This window comes from Panthera pardus, unplaced genomic scaffold, assembly GCF_024362965.1.
Source record: "Panthera pardus isolate Hobbes unplaced genomic scaffold, ASM2436296v1 HiC_scaffold_5, whole genome shotgun sequence".
Taxonomy (NCBI): Eukaryota; Metazoa; Chordata; class Mammalia; order Carnivora; family Felidae; genus Panthera; species Panthera pardus.
The window spans coordinates 11,700,335-11,715,396 of NW_026526980.1; the positions used below are offsets into that span (position 1 = coordinate 11,700,335).

The 15,062-nt window shown below is 38.2% G+C and overlaps 1 protein-coding gene across 4 annotated transcripts in view; it reads left to right on the plus strand.

Annotated features, from left to right (window-relative positions):
- LOC109278419 (acyl-coenzyme A synthetase ACSM1, mitochondrial-like) overlaps positions 1-15,062 on the plus strand; it is a 53,006-nt gene that overhangs the window by 8,454 nt on the left and 29,490 nt on the right. For all 4 annotated transcript variants that reach the window (XM_019468764.2, XM_019468762.2, XM_019468767.2 and 1 more), the window contains one exon: positions 12,560-12,770. In XM_019468764.2, the coding sequence (XP_019324309.2) occupies positions 12,560-12,770 (211 nt within the window). The remainder of the gene's footprint in view (positions 1-12,559; positions 12,771-15,062) is intronic.

The window sequence follows — 15,062 nt, forward strand, 5'->3', positions numbered from 1 at the left end:
TCCATTCATCCATTCCGCTAAAACTTAGTGAGCCCCTAACATGTGCCAATTACTATTCTAGGTAATGGAGATAGGAAAGTAGACAAAATGTGCAGCTCTTTATTTTTCCTCTATAGACAGTGTGATTCCCCACTTCATGTCCTAGGAGAGGTGAATACAGCGTCAGCAACCTTACGTTTTGTTTGTTTTGGTGAAACTCATGACAAACAATTTCTTCCTACCAACCCCTGATGCAATTTTATATTAAACATTGCTTAATACATATAGTCAAATAGATACTAATTCTAAACTCTGGATCTGGTGTTCTTTCTTATCCATCAAGAAAGCGGGACGCAGGATTAAAAATGCGAGAGTGGCTAATGTCCAGGGGAAGACAAGAATCCCGAGTAAGGGTCCTCGTTCTGTTTTTATTAGGATCAGAAGGCTTACAAACATGGTGATGTGTGTGCACAAAAAGACAATGAAATCATGAACATTAATTCATGGATGTGAGGGAAATGGGATTTTGAAGATACTCGGTGTTAGGGGTTTGGGTTAATACAAAACAGAATCCTGGTGCTGGGCTGAAGGTTGTTTATAGTAGACATGAGGCACCACCTCTGTTTACCTAAACTGGTCTATGGGACAAGAAAGACAGAGCATTCTACCTCAGGGTCAACAAGGCACCTTTCTTTTGCTAATTAGCTCCACTTTGGGCAACTTCGCCCTGCAGTGGTCTATAACCCTATTTACCTATTTATCTAATTTGGTCCTTGCTTTCTGCTATAGTACTAAGTTGGGGGGCATTTCCACCCTGAATACCTAATCTTGTTTACCTCATCTGGGATGTTTTCATCCTGAGATTCCCTATTCCTATACCTTTGTTCTATACTGGGACTTTTGCCCCACTTTACCTAATCTTATTTATCTACTCAAGTTTACCTAAACTTGGGTGTGTACATGCTATAGCTTTCTAATTCTTCATGCCATCAGTGCAGACTCAGAGAATTCCTAAGCTGATTTGTCACAGTTAATCACAAAGCATAAAAAACAACAACAGCTGAATGCCCTTGCCCCACATTTGCCTGGCTCTTTGTCCCATAATATTTGTCCAAATAAATTATGTGCTGCCAAACATTCCAAGTTCCTTAACATTTAACAGTCAGATCTGCTGAGATTTCTCTGAGTCAGCGAGTCTGTGTTTAGTGGCTCCTGAATTTAATTCTGTAGTTTTATGTAAGAAATTAATAACAATCCAAGGACTGGTACAGTTTAAAAGGGTCTTTGTGTTCTTTTGAAACTATTAGACTTTTGTCCCAGTATCCCATAAAGGAATCCTTCATGATATTCACAAAAAGTGTTTATCTTTTGTAATTCTAATACACATATAGTGTCTTTGGCACTGGAATGTCAGTTCCATGAGCTAGGGGAATTTTTACTGTTATGTTAACTGTTGTATCCCCAGCATGTAGAACATGCTGGTACATTCAACTAGTTGTTGATTGAATTTGAATGCATGCACCCTGAGCAGCAGCACAACCAGCACAAGGTCAGCAATGTTGGTGGCCATAACTTGGTTGTATTTTAGCAATGAACCATTAACTTTCTCGTGGATGTGTTGTAAATATGTACAAGGGAAGAAGGGAAGCTTTGGCATAGGGTGGCTTCATGTGGAGAAATCCAGAGTACAGAAAGCAGAATCAGTCTGTGGTGCTTCTTTTGTAAAGTCATGTCTCATAATACTAAACAAGCATTCCTCTACCGAAGCAGTCGGTAGAGTTGAATGGTAGCTCTCTGTTGAGAGACTCATGGCTCTCCAGTTTACCCCAGAAGAACATGGCAGGCTTCTCTCATTTATTTTACTTGCCTGTCCCCTGTAACCTCTGAATTTACAACCAACTGGTATAAAAACAAGATTATCCCAACTTATCTAAAAGCATCCGTTTTTCAAGTCAAATTCTTAACACACTAGAATGCATACCAAAACTTTTAGGCATAAAATATGGGGTTTTCATTGTAGGGAAGCTCTTAGTAATGGATTTAATTTCTTTAATAGATACAAGGTTATTAAGATTTTGATTCTAGGGGCACGTGGGTGACTCAGTCGCTTAAGTGTCCGACTTAAGCTCAGGTCATGGTTTTGCAGTTCATGAGTTTGGACCCCACATCATGCTCTCTGCTGTCAGCACAGAACCTGCTTTAGATCCTCTGTCCTTCTCTCTCTCTCTCTTTGCCCCTCTCCCACTTGCACACTCTCTCTCAGAAAATAAACTTAAAAAAAAAGATTTTGATCAAAGAGGTTTTTGCCTGCTTTCTGCTCAAGGATTTTGATGGCTTCCTGTCTTACATTTAGGTCTTTCATTCATTTTGAGTTTATTTTTTGTGTATGGTGTAAGAAAGTGGTCCAGGTTCATTCTTCTGTATGTCTCTGTCCAGTTTTCCCAGCACCACTTGCTGAAGAGACTGTCTTTATTCCATTGGATACTCTTTCCTGCTTTGTCAAAGATTAGTTGGCCATACGTTTGTGGGTCCTTTTCTGGGTTCTCTATTCTTTTCCATTGATCTGAGTGTCTTTTTTTGTGCCAGTACCATACTGTCTTGATGGTTACAGCTTTTAGTATAGCTTGAACTCTGGGATTGTGATGCCTCTTGCTTTGGTTTTCTTTTTCAAGATTACTTTGGCTATTCGGGGTCTTTTCTGGTTTCATACCAATTTGAGGATTATTTGTTCTAGCTCTGTGAAGAATACTGGTGTTATTTTGATAGGGATTGCCTTGAATATGTAGATTGCTTTGGGTAGTAATTGACATCTTAACAATATTTGTTCTTCCTATCCAGGAGCATGGAATCTTTTTCCATTTTTTTTTGTGTCTTCTTCACTTTCTTTCATAAGCTTTCTATAGTTTTCAGCATATAGACTTTTTACCTCTTTGGTTAGATTTATTCTGGGGTACCTGGGTGGCTCTGTCCGTTAAGCTCCAACTTCGGCTCAGGTCATGATCTCATAGTTTGTGAGTTCGAGCCCCACATCAGGCTCTGTGCTGACAGCTCGGAGCCTGGAGCCTGCTTTGGATTCTGTGTCTCCTTCTCTCTCTGCCCCTCCCCAACTTGTGCTCTCTCTATGTCTCTCAAAAATTAAATAAGTGTAAAAAAATTTTTTTTAAAAGATTTATTCCTTGGTATTATATGATTTTTTGATCTTGGCCACAGCAACTTCTTACTCAGCACATCACCAGAGGCAAGGGAGACAAAAGCAAAAATGAACTACTAGGACTTCATCAAAATAAAAAGCTTCTGGGGTGCCTGGGTGGCTCAGTTGGTTAAGCGTCCAACTTCAGCTCAGGTCATGATCTCACAGTCCATGAGTTTGAGCCCCACGTCAGGCTGTGTGCTGGCAGCTCAGAGCCTGGAGACTGCTTCAGATTCTGTCTCTCCCTCTCTCTCTGCCCCTCCCCTGATCATGCTCTGTCTCTCTCTGTCTCAAAAATAAATAAAAACATTAAAAATAAATAAATAAATAAATAAATAAATAAATAAATAAATAAAAATAAAAACCTTCTGCACAGCGAAGGAAACAATCAGCAATACTCAAAGGCAACTGACAGAATGGGAAAAGGTATTTGCAAATGACATATCAGATAAAGGGTTAGTATCCAAAATCTATAAAGAACTTCTCAAACTCAACACCCAAAAAACAAATAATCCGGTGAAGAAATGGGCAAAAGACATGAATAGACATTTTTCCAAAGAAGACATCCAGATGACCAGCAGACACATGAAAAAATGCCCAACATCACTCATCATCAGGGAAATACAAATCAAAACCACAATGAAATACCATCTTACACCTGTTAGAATGGCTAACATTAACAGCTCAGGCAACAACAGATGTTGGCGAGGGTGTGGAGAAAGAGGATCTCTTTTGCATTGTTGGTGGGAATGCAAACTGGTGCAGCCACTCTGGAGAACAGTATGAAGGTTCCTCAAAAAATTGAAAACAGAACTACCCTATGACCCAGCTGTTGCACTACTAGGCATTTATCCACAGGATTCAGGTGTGCTGTTTCGAAGTGACACATGCAACCCCATGTTTATAGCAGCACTATCAACAATAACCAAAGTATGGAAAGAGCCCAAATGTCCATCGATGGATGAATGGATAAAGAAAATGTGGTATATATATACAATGGAGTATTACTTGGCTATCAAAAAGAATGAAATCTTGCCATTTGCAACTACGTGGATGGAACTGGAAGGTATTATGCTAAGTGAAATTAGTCAGAGAAAGACAAAAATCATATAGTTTCACTCATATGAAGACTTTAAGAGACAAAACAAATGAACATAAGGGAAGGGAAACAAAAGTAATATAAAAACAGGGAGGGGGACAAAACAGAAGAGACTCATAAATATGGAGAACAAACAGAGGGTTACTGAAGGGGTTGTGGGAGGGGGGATGGGCTAAATGGGTAAGGGGCACTAAGGAATCTACTCCTGAAATCATTGTACTATATGCTAATTTGGATGTAAATTAAAAAAATAGAAAATAAAATTAAAAAAAAGATTTTGATTCTATCAGTTTTAGCAAGTTGCTTTTTTAGTAATTTGTTAATTTCATCCACATTGTCATATTTATTGGCATAAAATTATTCATAATTTTCTCTTGTTGCTATTTCAATGTCTGTAAGAATTGCATTTGTGTGCACTTTTTCATTCCTAATATTGTTACTATGTTATTTTTCTTTTTTTCCCTGGGTAAGTCTTTATAAGAGTTTATCAATCTGATACATCTTCTCAAAACCAGCTTTGGCTTTACTGATATTCTCAATTGCATATTTATTTTCCATTCCACGGATGCAAGCTCTTATCTTTATTATTACCTTCTTCCTAGTTTCCTTTGATTTGATTGGCTTTTCCTTTTTCAGCTTCTTGATGCAAACTTATGTTCTTACTTTTTGGCCTGCCTTCTTTTCTAATGTATGTATTTAAAAGTATATATTTTCCAGTAAGCATTCCTTTTAGGTGCACCACACAAATTTTGACATGTTGTATTTTATTATCATTCTGTTGGAAATAGTTTCTATTTGACTTTTTGATCCTTCTCTGACTCTAGATTATATAGAAGTGTACTAGTTAGTTTCCAGGTAGTTGGGGATGGTTTTCTCATTATCATATTGTTAATGATTCCTAGCTTAATTCCACTGTGGTTAGAAAACATACTCTGTTTTAAACTTTTAAGATTTCTCGAGATTAATAAATGTTCCAAATGCAATGGAAAAGAATTAGAATTATATCATCATTGGGTAAAGTGTTCTATCTATGTCAGTTAGGATATAAATTCTATTAGTCTATCATATTCTAGCATTAATTTACAGAACTCTTTGAATTTCAACTTAAAATTCATTGGAAATAAGATTGAGGCAAATTTTTTCTATAGGCCATAAACTCTTATATATTTATGTATATGTATGTGTAGATATATATAATTTATTTTGAGAGAGAAAGAGAGTGCATGATCAGGGGAGGAACAGGGAACAGAGAGAGAGAGGGAGTGAGAGAGAGAGAGAGGAAGAGAGAATCCTAAGCAGGCTCCAAGCTGTCAATGTAGAGCCCAACATGGGGCTTGATCTCGCAAACTTTTCCAATTTTCCTTCTTCAAAGTATATTTTAGTTAGGTATTAGCAAAGAGTAACTATGTTGATATGTAATTGACATAGAATAAAATGCACACCTTTTTAGTGTAAAGTTTGAGTTTTAGAACATTTCCATCATCTAAGAAGTTTCCTTTTGTTTTCTCTTGGCCCCTACCCCCACTCTGAGCCCCAGGGAACCACTGATATGCTACCTTGCAGATTATATTTCTCTTTCCTAGAGTTTCATAGAAATGGAATAATGCAGGATGTGCCCTTTTTTATCTGATTTCTTTTTTTTTAAGTTTATTTATTTATTTTGAGAAAGAGAGAGTACAAGCAGGGGAGGGGCAGAGAGAGAGAGGGAGGCAGAATCCCAAGCTCCAGGCTGTCTACACAGAGCCAGATTTGGGGCTCAAACTCAAACCATGAGATCATGACCTGAGCCGAAGTCAGTCACTTAACCAACTGAGCCACCCAGGAGCCCCATAAACATTTTATGTTTTGAAACTGTTTCTCAATTTCCTTTGGCTTCAAACTTTATCTCATAAAAATTTAAATTTCAAATCTAAGTTTAGGAGCTGTTTTTCTCTTCTTGAAAACAGTTTTATCTCAATATCACATTATCAGGTTAATCTTTAACACAAAAATCTATAATTATTTAAGCAGTATCTTCTTCAAGTTGCAAAGGTAAGGTCTAAAACAGAGTTCCGAGCAGCAAATGTTTTCCACCTTGATACACAAGCTTTTCCATCATTTTTCAAACTCCTACAAGACTATTACATACTCTGCTCCCTTTATATAAGCAGTGCATAACTAGTGATTACACTTGCTAATATTCTTCCATCTGTTGGGCAAGAACGTTTTCATACTGCTTTTTTCATAGATCTGAATACTTACATATGCATATACATATATATTAATCTTATCTTTTCTCAAGTGAGATACACTCTTTTCTTCCGATCATATGGGACAAAGGTGGTAGGATCATGTTTGCACATATGTGGAAAAAGATTGCTGGAAGAATATACGCCAGATAATTATCAGTGCTGACCTTCAGAGAGTGAAAATGTGAAGAGATATTTGAAGACATTTTTCTATTTATAAGAAATGTTTCTGTTCATAAGATTCTGCATTGCCTGAACTTTTACTCTGGACAGTTTTTGGAAATTAATTTTTAAAAAATGAAATCTTTTGGGGTGCCTGGGTGGCTCAGTCAGTTAAATGTCCAACTTTGGCTCAGATCATGATCTCACAGTTTGTGAGTTTGAACCCTACATCGGGCTCCCCAGTGACAGTGCACAGCCTGTTTGGGATTCTCTCTCTCTCTCCCTCTCTCTCTGCCCCTCCCCCATTTGTGCTCTCTCTGTCTCTGTCTCTCTTTCTCTGTCTCTGTCTCTCTGTCTCTGTCTCTCTCTCTCAAAATAAATAAATTAGCTTAAAAATGAAATCTTTTTAAAAAACATGCTCATTATAGAAAGTTTGGGGGAAAATAAGAAAGTGTATTTAAACAAGAAAATGAAAATTGGCAATAAATATTAAAACCATGTATGTACATGTATGTCTTGTTCCCCATTGTATCCTTTGGTCTAAGAATAGTCCCTAACAAATAATGAGAATTTAGTAAGTATATATTAATTGAACAAATGAACTGAGAACAAACTGAGGGTTGATGGGGGGTCGGAGGGAGAGGAGGGTGGGTGATGAGTATTGAGGAGGGCACCTTTTGGGATGAGCACTGGGTGTTGTATGGAAACCAATTTGACAATAAATTTCATATATTGAAAAATATATATATATATATTAATTGAACAAATGAATGGTTACTACTATATACATTTGGATTATAATGTAAATATGGTTTTGCTCTTTTTAATTAATATTGTATTGTGAAATTATTATTCCAAAACAATTTCTGCAAGTTGTTTGATGGTTTTATCATAATCTATCATGTGGAAATAGCAATTTTGTAGACAGAATATAGTTGGATTCTTTTTTCATTTTTAATACATTCTGCCAGTTTATGTCTTTACACTGGGGAGTTTAGTGCACATCCATTTAAAGTTATTGCTGATAAGGAAGAACTTACTATTGCTATATTGTTAATTGTTTTCTTGATGTCATAGCTTTTGGTTCCTCATTTCCTCCCTTACTGCCTTTCTTTGTCTTTAGTTAATTTTTTTGTAATATGCTTTCAGTCCCTTCTCATTTCCTTTTGTATATATACTGTAGATAATTTCTGTGGTTATTATGAGGAGTACATATAACATCCTAAAGTTATAACAATCTATTTTAAACTAGTAACAACTTTATTTGCATACAGAAATCCTAATTTTTTCCAGCTCCCTCTTACCCCTCCATGTTGTTTTATTGATATCACAAATTAGATATTTATATATTGTGTACTCATTAACATAGACATAATTATTTTTTATGCTTTTGTCTTTTAAATACTGTGAAAGAATAAAAAATGGAGTTTCAAGTCAAAATTATAATAATACTTGTTTTTATATTTGTCCATGTATTTTATCAAAGAACTTTATGTTTTTGTATTCAGGCTACTCTGTAACATCCTTTTATTTCAAATTGGACTCCTTTTAGGCTTTTTTTTTAATTAAAAAATGTTTTAATGTTTTATTTTTGAGAGAGAGAGAGAGACAGAGTACGAGCAGGGGAGGGTAAAAGTGAGAGGGAGACACAGAATCTGAAGTAGGCTCCAGGCTCTGAGCTGTCAGCACAGAGCCTGACTCAGGGCTCAAACTCATGGACGGTGACATCGTGACCTGAGCCAAAATTGTTTGCTTAACCAATTGAGTTACCCAGGTGTCCCCTTTTAGTATTTCTTATAGACAAAGTTTAACCATAATGAACTCCCTCAATTTTTGTTTATCTGAGAATGACCTAATTTATCCCTCATTTTTGAAGGACAGTTTTGCCAAATAGAGAATTTCTTCTTTTTTTAAATTAATTAATTATTTTTAAATTTACATTCAAGTTAGTTAGCAAATAGAGCAATGATTTCAGGAGTAGATTCCTTAATGCCCCTTACACATTTAGCCCATCCCCCCTCCCACAACCCCTCCAGCAATTTTTTGTTTGTCTCTATATTTAAGAATCTCTTATGTTTTGCCCCCTCCCTGTTTTTATATTATTTTTGCTTCCCTTCCTTTTGTTCATCTGTTTTGAATCTTAAATCATCATATGAGTGAAGTCATATGATATTTGTCTTTCTATGACTGGCTAATTTCACTTAGCATAATACTCTCTAGTTCTATCCATGTAATTTCAAATGGCAAGATTTCATTCTTTTTGATTGCCAAGTAATACTCCACTGTATGTATGTATATATACATATATATATATATGTATATATATGTATATATATGTATATATACCACATCTTCTTTATCCATTCATCCATCAATGGACATTTGGGCTCTTTCCATACTTTGGCTATTGTTGATAGCACTACCGTAAACATTGGGGTGCATGTGCCCTTTCAAAACACCTATATCCCTTGGATAAATACCTAGTAGTGCAATGACTGGGTTGTAGGGTAGTTCTATTTTTAATTTTTTGAGGAACCTCCAGACTGTTTTCCAGAGTGGCTGCACCAGTTTACATTCCCACCAGCAGTGCAAAAGAGATCCTCTTTCTCCACATCCTCACCAACATCTGTTGTTGCCTGAGTTGTTAATGTTAGCCCTTCTGACAGGTGTGAGGTGGTATCTCATTGTGGTTTTGATTTGTATTTCCCTGATGATGAGTGATGTTGAGCATTTTTTCATGTGTTGGTTGGCCATCTGGATGTCTTCTTTGGAAAAGTGTCTATTCATGTCTTTTGCCCATTTCTTCACCGGATTATTTGTTTTTTGGGTGTTGAGTTTGAGAAGTTCTTTATAGATTTTGGATACTAACCCTTTATCTGATATGTCATTTGCAAATATCTTCTCCCATTCTGTCAGTTGCCTTTTAGTTTTGCTGATTGTTTCCTTCACTGTGCAGAAGCTTTTTATTTTGATGAGTTCCCAATAGTTCATTTTTGTTTTTGTTTCCCTTGCCTCCGGAGACATGTTGAGTAAGAAGTTGCTGCGACTGAGGTCAAAAAGGTTTTTGCCTGCTTTCTCCTTGAGGATTTTGATGGCTTCCTGTCTTATGTTTGGGTCTTTTATCCATTTTGAGTTTAGTTTTGTGTATGGTGTACAAAAGTGGTTCAGGTTCATTTTTCTGCATGTCACTGTCCAGTTTTCCCAGCAACATTTGCTGAAGAGATTGTCTTTTTTCCCTTGGATATCCTTTCCTGCTTTGTCAAAGATTAGTTGGCCATATGTTTGTGGGTCCATTTTTGGGTTTTCTATTGCATTCAGTTGATCTGAGTGTCTGTTTTTGTGCCAGTACCATACTGTCTTGATGATTACAGATTTGTAATCCATTTTGAAGTCTGGAATTGTCATACCTCCAGTTTTGGTTTTCTTTTTCAGGATTGCTTTGGCTATTTGGGGTCTTTCCTGGTTCCATACAAATTTTAGGATTTTTGTCCGAGCTCTCTGAAGAATGCTGGTGTTATTTTCATGGGGATTGCCAAATATAGAAGTTGTTGATTGACACCTTTTTACCCATCATGTCAAATATGTAATCCCACTTATTTGATGGGTCTTCTGGCCTGCCACTAATAATCTTATTGAGGATTCCTTATGCATGATGAGTCACTTTTTTTTTTTTTTGCTGCTTTCAGGATTCTGTCTTTGGCTTTTTCGTTTGATTATGTGTCTCTGTATGGATCTCTCTGGGTTTTCTTGGAATTGTTTGAGCCTCTTGTATTTGTACATCCATATAATGAATGAATGAATGAATGAATGAACACTACTATATAAATTTGTATTTAATACAAATAAGGTTTTGCTTTTTTTCAGCCATTCTTTCTTCAAATAAGCTGATGGCTCCTTTTGTCTCTTCTTCTAGGATTCCCATAATGTGTATATTGGTCTGCTTGTTTGTATACTATGTGCTTTGGGCTCTGTTTACTTTTCTTTATTGTTTTTTTTTCTCTTTGCTTCTCTGACTCCATAATTTAAAATGACTTGTGTTCAAGTTTACTGACTCTTTCTTCTTCCTGCTTGGATCTGCTGTTGAATCCTTCTCGTAAAGTTTTCAATTCAGTTTTTGTATTTTTCAGATCCGCAGTTTCTGTTTGGTTCTTTTTTATAATTTCTATCTCTTTGTTGGTATTCTCATTGTGTTCATATATTGCTTTTCTGATTTGCTTTGGTTCTTTGTCTGTTTTCCTTCAGCACTTTCAGGATAGTTAAGACAATCATTTTAAAGTGTCTGTCTAATAACTGAAACCTGTGTCTCTTTAGGGTAATTTTCTGGAAATTTGTTTTGTTCCTTTGAATGGGCAACATGGCCTTGTGATCTGTTGTTGAAAACTGGACATTTGAAAAAAGTAGCCACCTCTGTCTGTCTTTGCAGCCTAACTTCATGCAGAGAAAGCCCTCCAGTAATCTGACCAGTATGAAAACTTAAGGTCTTCTTAGATTTTAAGGTCTTGGGCATGTGTCTTTCCTAGGCCTGTGCATGTGTGTTTTTTTCTCAAATTTCCCAGACATAATACTGCTTTTATATGTTTTAACTGCATTAAAAGTCTCATATCTGCTTCTTCTTGGGGCTCAAATGTTTTATTGTCCTCCTCTGCCTGTAGTCTCCCTCCGAGGTGGCCACAGTTCTACAGTTTCCACTCAGTGTGGCATCTGCCACTGCTTTCACCCACCTCCAGTCTGATATTCAAACTATGTCACAATTCCTATCTGAGCTCTGATTCAGATGAGGCAGAAACCAGTCTCTCAGGCAGCCTCCACACAGGGCAGAATACTGAAACAAATTCCAAGGCAGGGGCTGCAAATTGGGTGGCTTCCTCCTGACCATACTGTACAACACAAGAGAGGGGATGGGACAAGGGTAAGCAGCAGAAAACAACCTAGAATTTCTTGCCATTTAGAGTAGGGATTTTTTATTGTTTGGGCATTCATTTGCTGCAGGTCCTTGACTATTTCTAGAGTTTCTACACAGCTATTGTAGTCTGTTGTTTACTTGACGTTTCTGTGAGGAAACAAGGGCTACCTTGGAGCTCCCAGGTCTGCCTTCTTGCTTATTTCACCTCCAGAGGTATGTTAATTTTAAAAATAAATTCCCCCAAATATTCAGGAATTAAATTAGTCTCTTCTTTTGTTGTAATAATGGTAATAATGATAGTAATTTATTTTAATGTTTGTTTTTGAGAGAGAGAGAGAGACAGAGAGAGAGACAGAGACAGAGAGAGAGAGAGAGAGAGAGAGAGAGAGAGTGTACATGTTGGGGAGGAGCAGAGAGAGAGGGAGACAGAGCATCCGAAGCAGCCAGTTGTGCGCTGATAGCAGTGAGCCTAATGCGGGGTTCCAACTCATGAACCATGAGATCATGACCTGAGCCGAAGTCGGGCGCTCAACTGACTGAGCCACCCAAGTGCCCCAATAATGATAATAATTTCATTGAGTACCTACTATGTTCCCAGGCACTATCATATACATTTCACCTCTTTAAATAACTAATTTAAACTTTACTACTTTCTAGGTAGTATTGTACCCATTTCATAGATGATAAAACTGAAGCACAGAGGAAACATACCATCTATGTGGAACTAAGACAGACACATGGGGAATGCAATTTTAAGGTTTTAATAGGTAACATGGAACTATTACTGGTTTCATGTGACTTGAGAGGAGGTAGTTACAGTAGACCAGAAGAAGTTGGCTGGATCATACCCTACCCACTTCTCTTCATTCTATAAATGCTTTAAAATTGGATCTCCGTTCTTGAGCTACATTTTCATGTAGCTAAGGTAGTGGGTTGGCCAAATAAGTGCCCTTTTCCTTTAACATAGGAAATAACACATGATGTATGATCTTGACCAGGAGGGCAAGAGAGGTCCAAACCCAGCCCTGTGGTGGGTGAATAATCAAGGTGATGAAGTGAAGTGGAGTTTCAGAGAGATGACAGACTTATCCCGCCGTGCAGCCAACGTCTTCACCCAGACCTGCGGCCTGCAGCAGGGAGACCGTCTAGCCTTGATCCTGCCTCGAGTGCCCGAGTGGTGGCTGGTGGTCATAGGCTGCATCCGAGCAGGTCAGTGACCCAAAGAGACCCCAACAGACTTTAGGTCTAGCCTGGAGCCAATGGGTCCTGAAATATTAACATTTCCCTGCCCTTTTTTCTTATTCTTCATAGTCTTTTTCTTTCTCAGACTCCTTCAAATATTCTTTTGCTACTTCTCACTGTCTTCCTCAACTTATACACCCTCAAACACAATGTCATCACTCTCTAATTCATACACAGACACAGACACATAAACACACACACACACACACACACACACACACACACTTTCTCTTGCACAGTTTCATTTTTTTTTTAAAAACATCAATTGTTAACATTTTGCTCCCCTCCCACACTGAGACATTTAAGTATCAGTTGCAGACATTGTGGCATCCATAAACACCAGATAAATACCCATAAACACTGGAGCATGCATCTGCTATGATCCATGACATTCTCCTCACATAACCACAACAGAGTTATCACACCAGAAGTATAACTTTGATATATGTATATATCCGTGGCTAGAATTCTTTAATTGTCCCAACAGTGTATTTTATACCCATTTTTTGTTTGTTTAAATCCAAAATCTGATAGAAGGTCATGCATTGCATTACATTGTAAGGTCTCCTCAATCTCCGTTAATCTAAACTTTTCTGCATGACATCTTGGAAATGTCTAAGCCAGTTGTTTTTCAGAAGGTCCCACAAAATTTGCATTTCTGACTCTTTTTTCAAGATTATATTCAGATAAACATTTTTAGTAGGAGTACTAAAAGGACAACATGCTTATCTCAATGCTTTACATCAGGAGATACATGAAGTCGGTTTATCCTATCATCGATGATATTATTTACAAACACTTTTGTAAGGCACAATTTCCCTTTGTAATTATTAAGTAATCTGTACTGTAATACTTTTGAGACTGTGTGAATATCCTGTTCCCCAACTGTCTTTCACCCTATTACATGAGAATCCATTGATGATTGTTGATTGAATTGAATATTATTATGGTGGTTTTATATGAGAATTTTCTAATTGTGTTATTCCCTACACATTTATTCTGTGGAGATTTCCCTTCCCCCTTTTAACTGCATATTTATGTATCTATATAATGTAGAATTTGTGTGGGACTCCAGAATTTTTTTTTAATTGCTTTAAAATGCATGGTCATATATTTCCTCACAAATAGAATCCTACATTAATCCATCAAGGTCATGTGGAATCAAGAATTAACAGCAACAGCAGAGAGAGTACAGAGAAGCCATGTCATCTGTAGAGCTGAGAGATGGCACATGGGAAATCCAAGACAAGAGCTGAGTGCTCTGGGATAGAATAAAAGAAGAATAGAAGTAAAGGAAGGAGAGTCCAAGAATGGGCATAAGACATGCAAAAACTTAGTCAGGAGAAGTCTGTGTGAAGAATAGGCATCTTGAAATAGGGAATAGATTTGTAAGAGGAAAAGGTGGAGGGTGGGCAGTGCCTTCACTGTTGGGTGTTCAGAGTATGGTGCTTTCCTGGAGAGAGGGCACAGGTGCTGGTGAAGAGAAGAAAAGCAGAGGGGGAAGTCAGTGTTCTGTGGAACCTGAACAGGTAATAAAATGGAAGGTAGGTAGTAGCAAGATTCAGGATGAGCCATCTGGTGGAGAGATTAGAACCCAGTAGAGGCACACAAAGACCTGAACTAACTGTTGGTGATGGAAGATGGAAGGGAGTGTAGGAAAGTTAAAAGGATAATGTAGTTAAATTTGGGTATGAGGAATGAAGAAAAGAGAGGAGATTCAAGATGACACAAGGGCGGAAGATGGCGGCGTAGGAGGACGCGGGGCTCACAGCGCGTCCGGCCGATCACTTAGATTCCACCTACACCTGCCTAAAGAACCCAGAAAACCGCCAGAGGATTAGCAGAAGGGAGTCTCAGGAGTCAAGCGCAGACTAGAGGCCCACGGAAGAGGGTAGGAAGGGCGGCGAGGCGGTGCGCGCTCCACGGACTGGCGGGAGGGAGCCGGGGCGGAGGGGCGGCTCGCCGGCCAAGCAGAGCCCCCGAGTCTGGCTGGCAAAAGCGGAGGGGCCGGACAGACTGTGTTCCGACAGCAAGCGCGACTTAGCGTCTGGGAGGTCATAAGTTAACAGCTCTGCTCGGAAAGCGGGAAGGCTGGAGGACAAAGGGAGGGAGAGCTGCTGAGCCCCCGGACGGCAGAGCTCAGCTTGGCGGGGAACAAAGGCGCCAGCGCCATCTCCCCCGCCCATCCCCCAGCCAAAATCCCAAAGGGAACCAGTTCCTGCCAGGGAACTTGCTCGCTCCGCGCAAACACCCAACTCT